Genomic DNA, 13594 nt, shown 5'->3' with positions numbered 1-13594 from the left:
AAAGGCTTGAGCCATCAGTAATAGGAAGACTTGTCAGCGTACTCAAATTTAACATGGCGGATTTGATTAACTTTATTTCAAAGAGGGAAATTGACGCGAAAAAAGAAGAAACTAGGAAAGCAAGAGAGCAAATCCTCAAAAAGGTAAGCCTCCTCGGTGGTTGATCAATAAAAATGCTTGAAAAATCGAGTCAGTCACGAAGAAATGCCTTCAATAGAAAAGCATCATGTATATCTTGTCGAGTGCTTCTAAAAGTGCTTTTATTTGGCGCGTTAGAAGCATGGTTAAACGTTGATCTACCTTTCGTTCAGGCAAAAGGAGACTATGAGAGAGAGCAGTGGAAAAAACAGAAGCGCATTGAGAGTGGAGAGACTTCGTGGATGTTGCCATCCTTAAGCAATAGTTTGACAGTGGAGGACGACAGCCATAATGATAAGGTAGTGTACGTAGTTGTTGTCTCACTAACTGTTTTTTTTTCCTTCAGAACACTCATCAGAGTTCTTTATTCTTATTAATGAAGTCCTTAATACTTATTAATGAAGTGAGTATTTAGCTGAAAGCTGAGGGAGGCTACTTACAACTAATATGACTTCTAGGAAGTATCCTCCTAATGGGATGTGTCGATAGAGAGGGTAGCACTTTCACGAATAAATTGAGTATAATGGGGTTGCATTTTCAATAGAGCTACTAGAATAGGGTCACACATCTTCAGGATTTTAGGAATAAGAAAATTCTGGAATTTTGTCACCGTTGGCATTGCCAAACTTACATAAGTATACAGAAACACGACCACATAACCCCTATCCTGATGGATCTGCACTGGCTCCCTGTTAATCAACGCATTCAATTCAAGATTCTTCTTTTGACATTTAAATCTCTAAACGGCCTTGCCCCTGTCTACATTGATGAAATGATCCAATGTTATGTACCAAATAGAAAGCTTCGTTCGTCTTCTGCATTTCTTTTAAAACAAAACAAATGGAACCTTAAGTCTTATGGTTTTAGAACTTTTACAGTAGCTGCTCCCTTTTTATGGAACTCCTTACCTTTAGAAGTCAAGTCTTCGCCCAGTTTGAATATTTTTAAATCTAAACTGAGAACACACCTTTTTAAATGTGCTTTTAATCTAAATTAGATAACTTAATCTTTTGTTTTTATATTTTTAAGTCATACTGTAATACAATAGATGTAAAGCACTTAGAATGCATGTGGATAAGCGCTATATTAGTGTTAAATGTTAAAAATGTTAAGATAAGATTGATTGTGTCTATCATTAGGGCTCCAAAGAATATACTATAATTTGGGATAGGGGCTCTGAGAAGCCAATGGCACATACCTAGTAAAAAGTGATCAAACCCACCCACCCCCCCCCCCTGTCCCGCTTAGGCTAAAAGGCTTCAAATCACAACTTACCTGAAGGGTTGGAAGACTTACATGGCCATGTCAATATTGGTTTAAGTTTTGCCTCTGATTAGCTGAGAGGATGGAGTAAGGGAGTAAGTTTTCTTGAAGAATCACAGAGCAAAGTTATTCGATAGAAACATACTCTTTAGGGTGATCAATATCAATGTAATCTACATGACTGTCCTATTTTTGAAAGGATAAATCGAAAAAAAAGAAACACAGGAAAGAGAAGAAGCAAAAAAAGGACAAAAAGGAGAAGAAGGTAAGGATCCCTTAAGCACAGGCTTGGTATTCTACATTTGGCAAAGCACAGGTTACTCAACCTTTTATATAAAAGTCTTATCTCCATGATATCAGGATGAAACCCATTTTTATATTACAATGTGTCCTGAGAGTCAGTAGGGTAGCAGAATAGCACATGGTCAGAGTGAACTTTTTTTTTCACCACTCAATGATCAGTAAATCCTTTGACCCCCAAGAGTGATTGTATTAATTTCTCTCTACAACATCACCCCTGAATCAAACATTAAGGTCATGATCACCAACTAAATAAACTCTTGGTTTTTAAAAAAATGCTCCTTGTCAGCATTGTAGGAATGTATAGAGAACAGCATGGAGAATATGCATAGTGATGTTAGAGTGTAAAGAGTTAAAATATAGCATGTTCTCTTTCATTATAGCACAAGAAGCAGAAGAAAGATACTAGTAAAGAAAACATGTCCTCAGATTCGGTAAGTGTCCATCACATGTTTTCTTTTCTTCTTCCCTGGTGGAGAGCTGACCATGTCACATGCTCATGTTCAATACCATTCCACTGCATCCTGCTGTAAAGAATATTCTGCTCACGTAAGGTTGTGCTCCCTCTCACCCATTTCCTTTGCCATCACCTCTAGGAGTTACAATTAACTGTCAGAGATGTGAACATGTAACTTCTCCCTACAATATTAATCCATTATCCAGCAATCAGGGTATGAGAATACTCAGACTTATCAGGTAGAAGTTGTGTTGATCTAACATCAATTCCCAAAACTTAATTACAAGGAATTATGAGGCAGCTAGAGGGGAGAATTAACAATTTAACTCCCAAGATCTAATTATTAGATCTTGGGAGTTAAAGGGCTAATGAAATTGGTGATGGAAAAATGTTGAAATTATTCAGTGTCTACCAGAAAAACTATTTACCTCAACCATTGACACAGGTCTGTAAATAACATACCAGCACACCATTGACAAATTAAAATGTTTTGTTCTATCTTGTCTGGTAACTGTTTATTATTTGCAGGAGTCAGGAGATGATTGGGTTGAAAAAGAAACAACTGATTCAGTTACATTGTCAAAACCAGGTGAAGTTCAGGTAAGTACTTTAAATTTAATGTGATTATTTTGAAATTAATTCTGAGGTTAAGGACAAGTTAATTTTGACTGATTGTGGTGGGAGCTACATTGAAAAGAAAATGCCTTATTTAAATTTAGAGGTCAAAGGTTGAGTGAAGAACCCTGATACAAGAATAAATGATGCAAAACAAGAGAGAAAAATTAATAAAAAGGCTCTTGTTTGGTAAACAAATTCTCCTTCTCAGCACCTTACAAAATGTATAGAGAACAGTATAGAGAACATGCAAATTGATGTTAGAGTGTAAAGGGTGAAGGAGTAACCTGTATTTTCATTTACAACAGGTAATGCAACAGCAGCGTGACAGCTGGATGCTGTGTCCACCAGTTACATCAAGCTCTCAAGACCCAGTGCATCAGGAGGAAGAAGAAGATAAGGAAAGCAAAGATGATGAGGAAACAAAAGCTCTGTCTTGCATTGATCGGGTAAGATAAAGGAACAATTTCTTATTTCAACTTAATACTCCTATTTACATGATATAATATGTGTAAAAAGGGTAGAAGGCTATTATAAAGAGGGGAATAGGTATAAAAAAGGTTTGGTGAAAATGGTAACAATGGAATTTTTTTTAAAAATTGTCTTAAACAAGGCTGATTGACATTTACTTATGTTCAAGACACGTAGCTGTTGTAACAGTAAAAGCGAGACATTATCTTTTGAACAGTAAACTTTATTACACGAAAATGAGCTAACAGGATAACATATTAAAACTCAGGTGAAAGTGAAGGTGTAACTAATGAAAAAATGACAACAACCTGACCAAAAGACACTAACGAGGGGGATGAGAAAAGAAAAGAAAAAATGAATCAATAAATGAAAAAATTCCAAAACTAATTAGACAGCGTTTAAGTCATATTACTGCAGTCTGTAGAAAAGACTGAGGTCAAACTTATTTGAATTTATTTTAAACTGAAGCCATTTAGATCATGTTGACCGTTAAGAAGTAGTGACACTCAATATTATTATTGGCACTCATAGCCAGGACAGCATGCTAAAGAATTGAACCCATACTGGAGAGATGGAGGTACAGGCTTACCATCTGAGAAGAAGAGTTCACAGGACACCCATCACAAGGAAGGTAACAAAGCTTAGGTAACTCCTTACTAATAAAACCCTTTCACTCCCACAAGTGACAAAAAATTAAAATTTTCCTCTCAATATCAATACGTTTTCTAGCAGAAAGGCGACGAGAAGTGAAAAAATTCTTAATCAGGGGACATTTTTTCAGTCGCTTTGGTCGCAATTATAGAACATATGCTCTAACTGGATTAGAGAGGAGCAAATCTCGATCGAGTGTCGTAAAACAAAACCAAAGTTGTCATAGAGTGCTTTCGATTGAGTGTTATAAAACCAAAACAAAAGTAACCACAACAGCCAATTGGAGGAGAGGAAGGTACCTTTTAAGAGCCAATGAAAACGCAACGTTAAGACAACCAAACTGCTAAAAGCGCGGGAAAACGCGTGACTGGTTTTAGTTTTGCATCTGATTGGTTGATAGAGTGGAGTGAGTTTTCTTGACCAATCACACAAGACGTAAAAACAAAGCAAACCTGGATTACTTTGGACTCTAAATCAAAATGCGTTCTATCTGCCATACAGGATAATAAAGATTATCGCTAGGAGTCCATCAATTTCAAATTAAAAGCTAGCAAACTACCTCCAGCGTTGGAAAGCGCAAATTACGAGTGGCAGTTGGCTTTAGTTCAGAAGCTAAGGATGCGATGATGGGACAATCGATAGGAAGCAAAATCAGTACTATACCGGACCAAAACAAACACTCCTTTCAAAGCTCTCTCTCATATGTGATGCAATCCTACATTAGTTGCTGTGCAAGACTCTTTTGAAGTGTCCTTTACGTAGGTGATCATAACGATACAAGAAAATGTTTGTTATTATCCTCTCTTAGGAAATGCCGGACATTCATTTAGCAGCGCTTGGTTGAAGAGAGCTTATCAAAGGGCCAAAGATGAAGCTGAGGAAGAGGGCAAGAGTTTGGCTGATATTGTCGCTAAAAGATACGGGGTTAGTCTTTTTTTTGGTCAATTTACAGGGTCTCAAGCTCAAATTTTGTCCAAGTCGCGATTTAGTGGCGTCGTTTTAGTCCACAGAACAAAACTTGTGGAAAGTTGTCAGCAAAAGCCCCCATGAGAATTCGGAGACCAGTCAATTTGTAAGCAGCTCATTTGATGTAGACCCAAATTTTGCAAATACCCCTTTTCCTGGCACTGATGGGAAATCCTTCTTTTTATCTCCTTCATAATGTTAGTCTGTACAGAAACTGGAAGCTATGATCAAGGAGGCCGAGGATAGGTATTGCTTCTTTGTTTATTTAAACCTTTTTGGTTCATGTATTTTGTAATCATTAAAAAAAAAAAAAGAAAAAAGAAAAATGGTTGGGCAAAGTTGTCTTCATCAGAAGGTGTACAGTATCGATTGCATGTCGTAAAACCAAACCAAAGAAACCGCAATGGCCAATCAGAACAAGAGAAAATATCACAAGTAACCACTGGGAACCCATGTCAAATGCACGACCTCCGGGCGCAGGAAAACCCACATGATCCAGTCGCGATTGGTTTTATTTCTTATTGGGATTGATGGGGAGGATGATAAGTTATTTTCTTGACCAATCTCAGTGCGCAAAACTCCTCTTTAGAAATAGTACTAACCGTGATTGAATTTCAGACGCTAAAGAGACAGGGTATCGATGCGACGGTTCTGATATGATTCTTTGTTTGATAACTTAGAGAAGAAAAGCTTAGAGGAGAGGAATCAAGGAAGAGGGACAGAGAGAGATACAGAGGTGACAGAGAAGGTAGAGACGATCGACATCGTGACAGAGACAAAGAATGCAGACGAAACCGGGACAGAAGTCCTATGGACAGATATTCTCGGGACAATGGAAAAACTTACAGGTCTACAAGGGAAGAAGATGAAAATAAATGGAGAAGAAGACCGGAACAAGAGGAGACAGGACGCGAGCGACCTAGAGATGATACAAACAGATTTGCACGTCCTGGCGACTTCGCCGGCGATAACAGGTACTGAGTTCTGCTGCTGTGATCTGTCACACAAATTCTGATATGAGCGCAGTGGTGACAAAATTCTGGCGAAGATTTGTTTCAAACACGAAGATCACGAGAATAAAGAAAATTATTACTAAACAAGGAAGCTCTTGATTGTCAAACAAATTCTCCCTGTCAGCGCCTTAGGAAATGTGCAGAAAACAATATGGAGAATATGCAAGCTGATGTTAGGATGTGAAAGGTTAAAGGAGAAGTATGTTCCAGAAAATATACAATTTCGATCTTCGTCGTTTAAAAATATAGGAAATCGAATTCACTACTTTCCCGGTGTGCTATTCTTAAGCGAAAAATTTGCCTCAAATGAGCAACTCAGTAATATGGACGAACAAACAAAAGAAATGTGCGCGGTTCCCTGGAAATCGAAAAAAATTAGAAAAGGTTGGCATGTTTCGAAGAGAATTCTAAGGGATAGAGAAAGGAGGTGCGAGATTTAGTTCTGACACAGAGAGAGAGAACACAGAGAGAGAGATAAGAGGTTGCCGAATCAAAAGAATCAGTAAGAATCAAAATGTGTCCACGCTGTAAAATCTTGGGCACATTTAAAGATACTTTTTTGAAACGTTCGGCTGCTGTTTGGAATCTTAAAACGCTGCCAGAGTCATGGTTTCATCTGTAATTTTTAATGGCGGAGACTAAAGTAATATATGGTCTCTGGAGTATAAATCTCCCAGGAAAGTCGACAATGAGGTTTTGAATTGTCATTCGTTCTCAAAATTTTCACAGGTCATCCTTCGTTGGTAAGTTTAAGCGTCCTGGTTCTTCGACATCCACACCTCAGAGGTCTTCAACTTGGGACTTCGACTCGAACAAAAACACGATTAAGGAAAGACACTCCTACGACAGACCAAGCTCCAGTTCCTCGGGCGGATGGAGAAAGAAGGCAGAGATTGGAACTGAGAAGGGGTCGCCCCCACCGGAAGTAAAGCGCACCGAGGATAAGGAATCAGTTCCGGAAGTGAAACTGGAACCAGAAACAGACAGCAGCTCGAGCTCTGAGGAAGAAGTCGAAGAGAAAAAACCAGTTGTTATTCCTGCAAAGAAAATCACAGAAAAAGATTTGAATGACATTGGGGCGAAGATTGTTAAGGCGGAAATCATGGGAAACGAGGTGAGCGTTGAAAATCTCAATATTTTGCCGGCTTCAATACATGAAAGTAGTTTCTTGAAGTGTAAGCTTTTCAGTAATAAAGTAACCGACTTAAACAACTTGACAGACTGTGCAAAGGGAAACGTGTTAGATTAAGAGGTCATTTCACGCAAGGCGATCCGTTCTTGCGACACACTGTTGTTGGGTTAGCGCTGTAGTGACAATTTAGCTTCGTGTGACGTGGAGAATTTCTTTGTTTATCTTTGTTCTCGCAATAGAATTTCGTCAAACTGCTTTCACCTCGTGTCTGTTCGCAGCGAGAAAATGATTTGCAGCGACTTGGAAATACACACTGAGGGCTTTGTTGCATAGATCTTTTCCAGCGACTTTCAACTCAAGAAAATGCTCAATTAATGCTGTCGTTTCAAATTTGCTGACATTTTTAGCTGCTTGGTTAGTTTTGCTTTTAATGGATGGACATCTTCCGAAAATTCCGCAGGATTTAGCAACTAAGTTGAAGGCCCAGCTGGAAGAAATGAGAAAAAACAAGAAACTTCAAGAAGCGCAAGTGGAAGGAAGCAGTACAACGGAGGAGCAGATGGTTTTATTAACACGAACTGATGCGACAGGAAATGTGTGGCCAGTGGAAATGACAGCTGAGGAAACGAGGGGAGGACGAAAAAAGCGACGAAAGGTAAAAACATTAGGGAGAACTGCTAACTAAAAATTTTTGTTACACTTTCGTTTGTTGAAACATGCGAATGCCACTTCACAGTTTTTTTTTATCTACCTTTCGTTGCCGTTCCTTAGTCAATAGTGTAGACGAGATATCTTCAATGAACACGTATTAGACTTAACAATATTTTTAAGGTTTTTTGATCCCTGAGGTTGTCATGTTATGGTGTTTCGAGAATTCTACTGATTTTGAATGAGCTCCACAGCCCTTTTACTCCTAAGATCTGAATATGAATTCTCTGCACTGTCTACCATACATTTCTTTTAACTGTAGCTCTGAGAATTCAGTGTGAAATCAAACAATATTCCTTTCTTGGCATTTTCCTTTCTTCCCATCACCTCTGTTTGAAAAAGTGGTTTCATTGTGAGGAGAAATTTCTTTCTGCTCATTCTGGGAAGTCAAAGGTTTATAGAGTTTTTCTGTTGCCCATTGTGGAGTTGTTCACACTCGCAGTTGTTTGAGAGCTGGATTTAAAACAAAACCTGCAAACCGAAAAAGATCTTTTGACCGAATAGCTCTTTGGTATGTATCTATCATTGTTCTTACACAACGTAGGTAGCCACACATGGTAAGGAAGGCAAAAGAGAGAGGTACTTCGCAGATGACGACAATTATGATCTGAAGGAAATGGTGAGAAGAGAGAAAACGAACTCTGGACGAAATGATCCCATGATGGCAAAAATGTTCAAGGTAATCAAAGGCACGCAATGTGTGCATATTGTATCGCGGCTTAAAACTCCAACAAAAGCAGTTATATCTATGCAGTGCGAACAGATCACAGTGGTCTGTGCTTGCCTACGGTATAGTCGTTTGTGAGCCAAGAAGGGCAACCGATTTCACAGGTATACATTCAAAATACATTTATCGCTCATATAAGTGGCCTACTATCGCTAACTATTTCCGTTTGTCACTTTTCTCCACGCGATTGAAAAGTGACAGTCAGAGATTCATCTGCGTTCTTAGACTACAGCTTTAAGTTTAGAGCGCGTAGCACACGTTTTCTCAGCCCAAAAGTAGCCCACCCCTAGTAGGAAAAACATGGTATACCTGAGCATATTTTATGACGGGGAAATGAAAAAAAAAATGGCTATAAAGAAGATCAGTAAGAAATTGTTAAGTGTATTTTGTCATCACTTTGTTATAAACTTGTTCAGAGAGCGAAATGTGGCCTTAAATTGGCTTCATTCCATACGTCGTTCTGTTCGCAAGCTGAGTTTCAGATACTAGGAATCAAGTTCAGTTGAAAGATAGTTAACACATCCCCTCGGCATAGTTGGGTTCAGAGCCTTTGATAAAAGTTGGAGGGTATATTTATACAACTGATCATTAACGAATGTCTTTCCATGCAGGCAAGCACAAAATTCTCAGACGACTTCGACATAGACGACCATTTTGTGTCATCTGCTGCCCAAGAAAGATCTGCAGCCGAAATTGAACAACGGGAGAAGCAGAGAGCTATAAAAGGTGAGTAAAGCTCTTAATTAGCACAACCCGACAGAATATACCGTCCATATTGTAGCAAAAACGTGACACTTTCTCCTGTTCCAGAGCAAGTATTTAAGAACCCCAGATGGCGAATTTAAGTGATAAAATTCGGTTGTTTTGAAACTTAACTGGATAACAGACATACTTATTATAGTCATTTAAAAAAAAGGTTAAGTCTGTACTGGAGCCAAGTGGCCCTGCCAACAGGAGCTTTTCCCAGTTTCCTTCGCTTGAAACGACAAGGAGTATCACTACTCCTCCCCCCCCCCCTCCATGGGATGCCAGTCATCACGAGGTTACCCCCCAACAGATGACAATTCACCGGATTCTCCTGGGTGGAGAGAGGCATGGTGAGAGTAAAGTGTTTTTCCCAGTAACACAACTCAGTGACCCAGCCTGGTCTTGAACCCAGACCTCTTGACCCGCAGACCAGCGCAATGATCATCAGCCCACCGTGTCTCCCATTTATGATGAAAATGAATTCCATGTATTTTGCTGTTTATCATTTTCATCCAGAACATAGACAGTTGGCTGCTCAACTTGCACGATGTCGCTTCTGTTTTGAGAACCCTGACATCGCCAAACATCTCATTATTGCCATAGGACTTAAGGTGGGGTGAGCTGTGTGTTATTTTAGGCTTATCCCTGTACACCCTAACATCAGTATCCATATTCTCCTTGCCCTTCTCTATACGTTTCCTCTATTACTACCAAGGAGAATTGGGTTAATAATCAGAGCTTCTTAGGTGGGTGATCGTTTTCTTTATTCTCATGATCGTAATGAATGACTCAGCAGTATTACTGTGAGGAGAAAGTAGGCGCTGGTCACTCTTAGGGTTCAAAGAGTTAAGGTAGGGTGTAATGTGCCTGTGCAGGTTAGCAGTAAGTAGCTACTGTGGGAAATGTTTTAGAATCAGAGACAATCTTTGATATTTTTTGATGGGCAAAAATAAAATGGATAACTGTGAAGGAACCGAACTGGAGTCCATCGTGCGAACTGTTAGTCCACCTCGCCTACCGCATAAGAGATTGTTAAGAATCTTACTTCTCTTTATGTAGGCTCGATTTCCGTCGTTTTCTTGAGTCCGGTCTTTGATCCCCCTCCCCCCGTGACTTTGAGGGGGGGGGGGGTTAGCGCTAGCTCATTTCTCGAACAGCGGTTAGTAATCGAGTCTACTCTTCATGATGTCTACAAGAAAGTGTGTATTTTTCTAGGTTTACCTGGCGCTTCCTCTGCACGAGTCTCTCACAGAAGGTCATTGTCTCATCATTCCAATGCAACACTGTTCTGCGGCTACTATGCTGGACGAAGACGTTTGGAGTGAAATTCAGGTTTGGTTTTGAAACGATCGAATTTATTGGGATATTTAGAATTTTTAAATTTTTCCCAGATGGGCATTATCGGTTTATTTTTGGTATTTAACGCTTTTGCTATCTCCACACAGATTTACAAAAAAGGCCTCACGAGAATGTTTGAAGAAAAGGTAAGAAAACGTTAAGCTATCCACACTGTAACTAAGCCTTGAACTCCTGAGATCTCGATATCAATTCTCCTTTCTGTCTTCTGTACATTTCCTATCACTTAAACGTTAAGAATTTGATTCTAAATCAAACAATTTCCTATTGTAGATAAATTTATTTCTTCTCATCACCTTTTTGGTTCACACTGTGTTGATGTTGTAAGGAGAAATTGCTTGTTGGTCACTGTTGAGAAAGAAGGGGTCAAACCCAGATAAAGAGAATGCAACTGCTTCTAGTGATCTTTGACATTTGTCAATCAATTGGAAAGCTATCGATTAAGCCTTCTGAACGAAAGTTTTCAGGACAAAAAAATCTGCGGCAAGGGCAAAGGAAAAGTATTCTCGACTTCCGGCAGCCTGTACGTCGTGAAAACGCTGTGCCCAAACTCCCTGATTATCACTGATTACAGAAGAAATGTTTTATTCTTCTCAGTTGTGTGCCTGACTTTGAGTTGGGAGAAGTTGAATAGTCAATCTTATTTTACACAGGAGGAGGACGTGGTTTTTATAGAAACCCACAAACAGTTGCGGAAACAGCATCACATGATTATCGAATGCATTCCTCTCCCCAAAGAAGTTGGAGATATGTCTCCCGTTTATTTTAAGGTGGGACCCTAAGCCTAATGATTAAAAGAACCTGTCCAATTCTACAAAAGACTTTCGACTGCGCTTTGGAAATCATTCCCAAAATCTTCCATTTTTCAAATATTGATCTTCAATGTTTAAAAATAACTTTAAAGTTTAAATGCTTACGTGGAATCAAGGAATCTAAGAGAGCAAGCGTATTTCTTTGAAGCTCGAACCGTTTCGAAACTGCAACAAGCGACGGAAGTAGTCATGGCTCTCCATGGACAAGGCTCCAATGTTATAACAAATTGGCTAATGGACTCCAGAAACTGGCCCACTTTTGCATGTCCAATGTTTGACCGCTGTGCCATGCTTCGCTTCGTGATTTACCTTACGATTATGAACCCGAAGTCGCTTTGAAAACCAGCCGTTCTGGCAAGTAAAAGAGTCTTGGCACATAATTGCCACAAATAGATTGCGTGTGTGTGTGTGTGTGTGTGTTAGGTTCACGTCGTTAATTTCTAATAAATCTCATTTGTTTTCCTTCAAACAGAAAGCCATATTGGAATCGGACACAGAATGGGCACAAAATGTGAAATTGGTGGACACAAGGAAGAAAGGACTGCGTGTATCAATTCCTAAGGGTCTTCCTTATTTCAGCGTCGAGTTCGGACTGGATGGGGGATTTGCACATGTCATCGAGGACGAAGCGTTGTTTCCTTTATATTTCGGCAAAGAAATTATTGGGGGTATGCTCGACCTTGAGCCGCAGAGATGGAGAAATCCGCGGCGTGAGAACTTTGAGCATCACAAGAGAAAGGTGCTGCAATTTGCAGACTGGTGGAAACCTTACGACTGGACTCGAAAGATAGAAAGAGATTGAAAGATGTCGCCTAAAATTATATACACGGGATCAAGTGTGCTTTCCAGAGAGACTCGGTCTCTAGTCTCAGATAAGAGACACGAGAAGCCTCGGTGGAAGGAGTCAAGATAAATTCAGTCGAGTATCTTTAGCCCAAACCCAAAGTAAACACAACTGCTAGTAAGATAGGAAAGAGTCTGAAGGAGCCGATGAGAACTCATAATGAAAACAAGTGAGCTGCCTAAAGCGTGAGAAAACGCGAGTGGATAATTTCTCTTGGTTGTAGATTTGATTTGCTCGGTGAAGAGGGTGGCGTGAATCACTCAGCTGGGTGAAGCACTTAAACACACAAGTCGCTCTTCAAATGCGCCTAGTTATCAGTGCACAGTGCATAACGAGACATGAAAGCGTTGGGAAATGTAACCCTCGGACAATTGGTTTAGAATTAAACCAGGACAGAAGGATTCAATTTATTTATTGCTCGGTACATCGAGTCTATCGAAAAAAAAAAGAATCTGGCGAATTTTAATTATAATCAGAGTTCAAACCGCTTGAAATAGGCATTTTCTAAATTAACAATGTTAAAAGATAAAACGGTAAAAACGAACGATAAAATCCGACGTTTCGGAGTAGTCATGACTCCATTATCAAGGTAAAAGTTTAAAACATGCAAATAACAGTATTTAAGCGATGTGGCGCGAAAAATTAACATAATAGGTGCGAAGATTATACAAATACTTTCGCACGAATAGAGTCCGATTGCACGTTCAGGTTTGGCTTTAAAGTTCTTATATGAAGCATTTCGTACAATAAGCAGTCAAATTTGTTCCTGCACTTCTTAAGAACTTCGAAGCATTTCAGTAGGTCCTGAGGGATCGTCCCGTGTACGTTCTTGCAATGTTTGGCAAAGGCTGAGGATTGTTGTTTATGTCCTTTTACACGATTGTGTAAATGTCCGCCTGTGTATCCTATATAACCTGCATCGCACAGGTCACATTGGTATTTATAAACAACACACTGTTCATTTACGATCGATGGCTTTGCTTCTTTCACATTCAGTTCTTGATCAATTTTTCGGCTGACAAATACGGGCTGGATGTTGGTGTTCACTTTTAGGCTTAAAAATTGATCAAGAACTGAATGTGAAAGAAGCAAAGCCATCGATCGTAAATGAACAGTGTGTTGTTTATAAATACCAATGTGACCTGTGCGATGCAGGTTATATAGGATACACAGGCGGACATTTACACAATCGTGTAAAAGGACATAAACAACAATCCTCAGCCTTTGCCAAACATTGCAAGAACGTACACGGGACGATCCCTCAGGACCTACTGAAATGCTTCGAAGTTCTTAAGAAGTGCAGGAACAAATTTGACTGCTTATTGTACGAAATGCTTCATATAAGAACTTTAAAGCCAAACCTGAACGTGCAATCGGACTCTATTCGTGCGAAA

The 13594-nt window shown here is 39.5% G+C and overlaps 1 protein-coding gene across 2 annotated transcripts; it reads left to right on the top strand.

The window, feature by feature from the left end:
* Positions 1-11: 11 nt before the first annotated feature.
* LOC113686446 (pre-mRNA splicing factor CWF19L2) lies at positions 12-12606 on the top strand. Of its 2 annotated transcripts, none has more exons than XM_089191190.1 (19): positions 12-143; positions 312-437; positions 1601-1663; positions 2085-2135; positions 2687-2758; positions 3082-3222; positions 3776-3875; positions 4704-4819; positions 5064-5107; positions 5542-5835; positions 6604-6988; positions 7467-7661; positions 8259-8393; positions 9053-9167; positions 9705-9799; positions 10404-10520; positions 10634-10672; positions 11198-11314; positions 11829-12606. In XM_089191190.1, the coding sequence occupies exons 1-19, from the start codon at positions 54-56 to the stop codon at positions 12156-12158; spliced, it is 2625 nt and encodes an 874-aa protein (XP_089047316.1). In that variant the 5' UTR covers positions 12-53; the 3' UTR covers positions 12159-12606. The 2 variants fall into 2 exon arrangements, with proteins under 2 accessions (XP_089047316.1, XP_089047315.1); XM_089191189.1 differs by having other exon boundaries at positions 1601-1666.
* The last annotated feature ends 988 nt before the right edge of the window (positions 12607-13594 follow it).

Source organism: Pocillopora damicornis, chromosome 13, assembly GCF_964200805.1.
Source record: "Pocillopora damicornis chromosome 13, jaPocDami1.2, whole genome shotgun sequence".
Taxonomy (NCBI): Eukaryota; Metazoa; Cnidaria; class Anthozoa; order Scleractinia; family Pocilloporidae; genus Pocillopora; species Pocillopora damicornis.
This window is presented reverse-complemented; position numbering and strand designations above follow the sequence as displayed.

Excerpts from the sequence above, each read along its gene's own strand:
- LOC113686446 (XM_089191189.1), top strand. The coding sequence starts at position 54 with ATGGCGGATTTGATTAACTTTATTTCAAAGAGGGAAATTGACGCGAAA. Across the intron at positions 5,108-5,541 it reads ATCAAGGAGGCCGAGGATAG|AGAAGAAAAGCTTAGAGGAG; the intron begins GTATTGCTTCTT and ends TTGATAACTTAG. Across the intron at positions 10,521-10,633 it reads ACGTTTGGAGTGAAATTCAG|ATTTACAAAAAAGGCCTCAC; the intron begins GTTTGGTTTTGA and ends ATCTCCACACAG.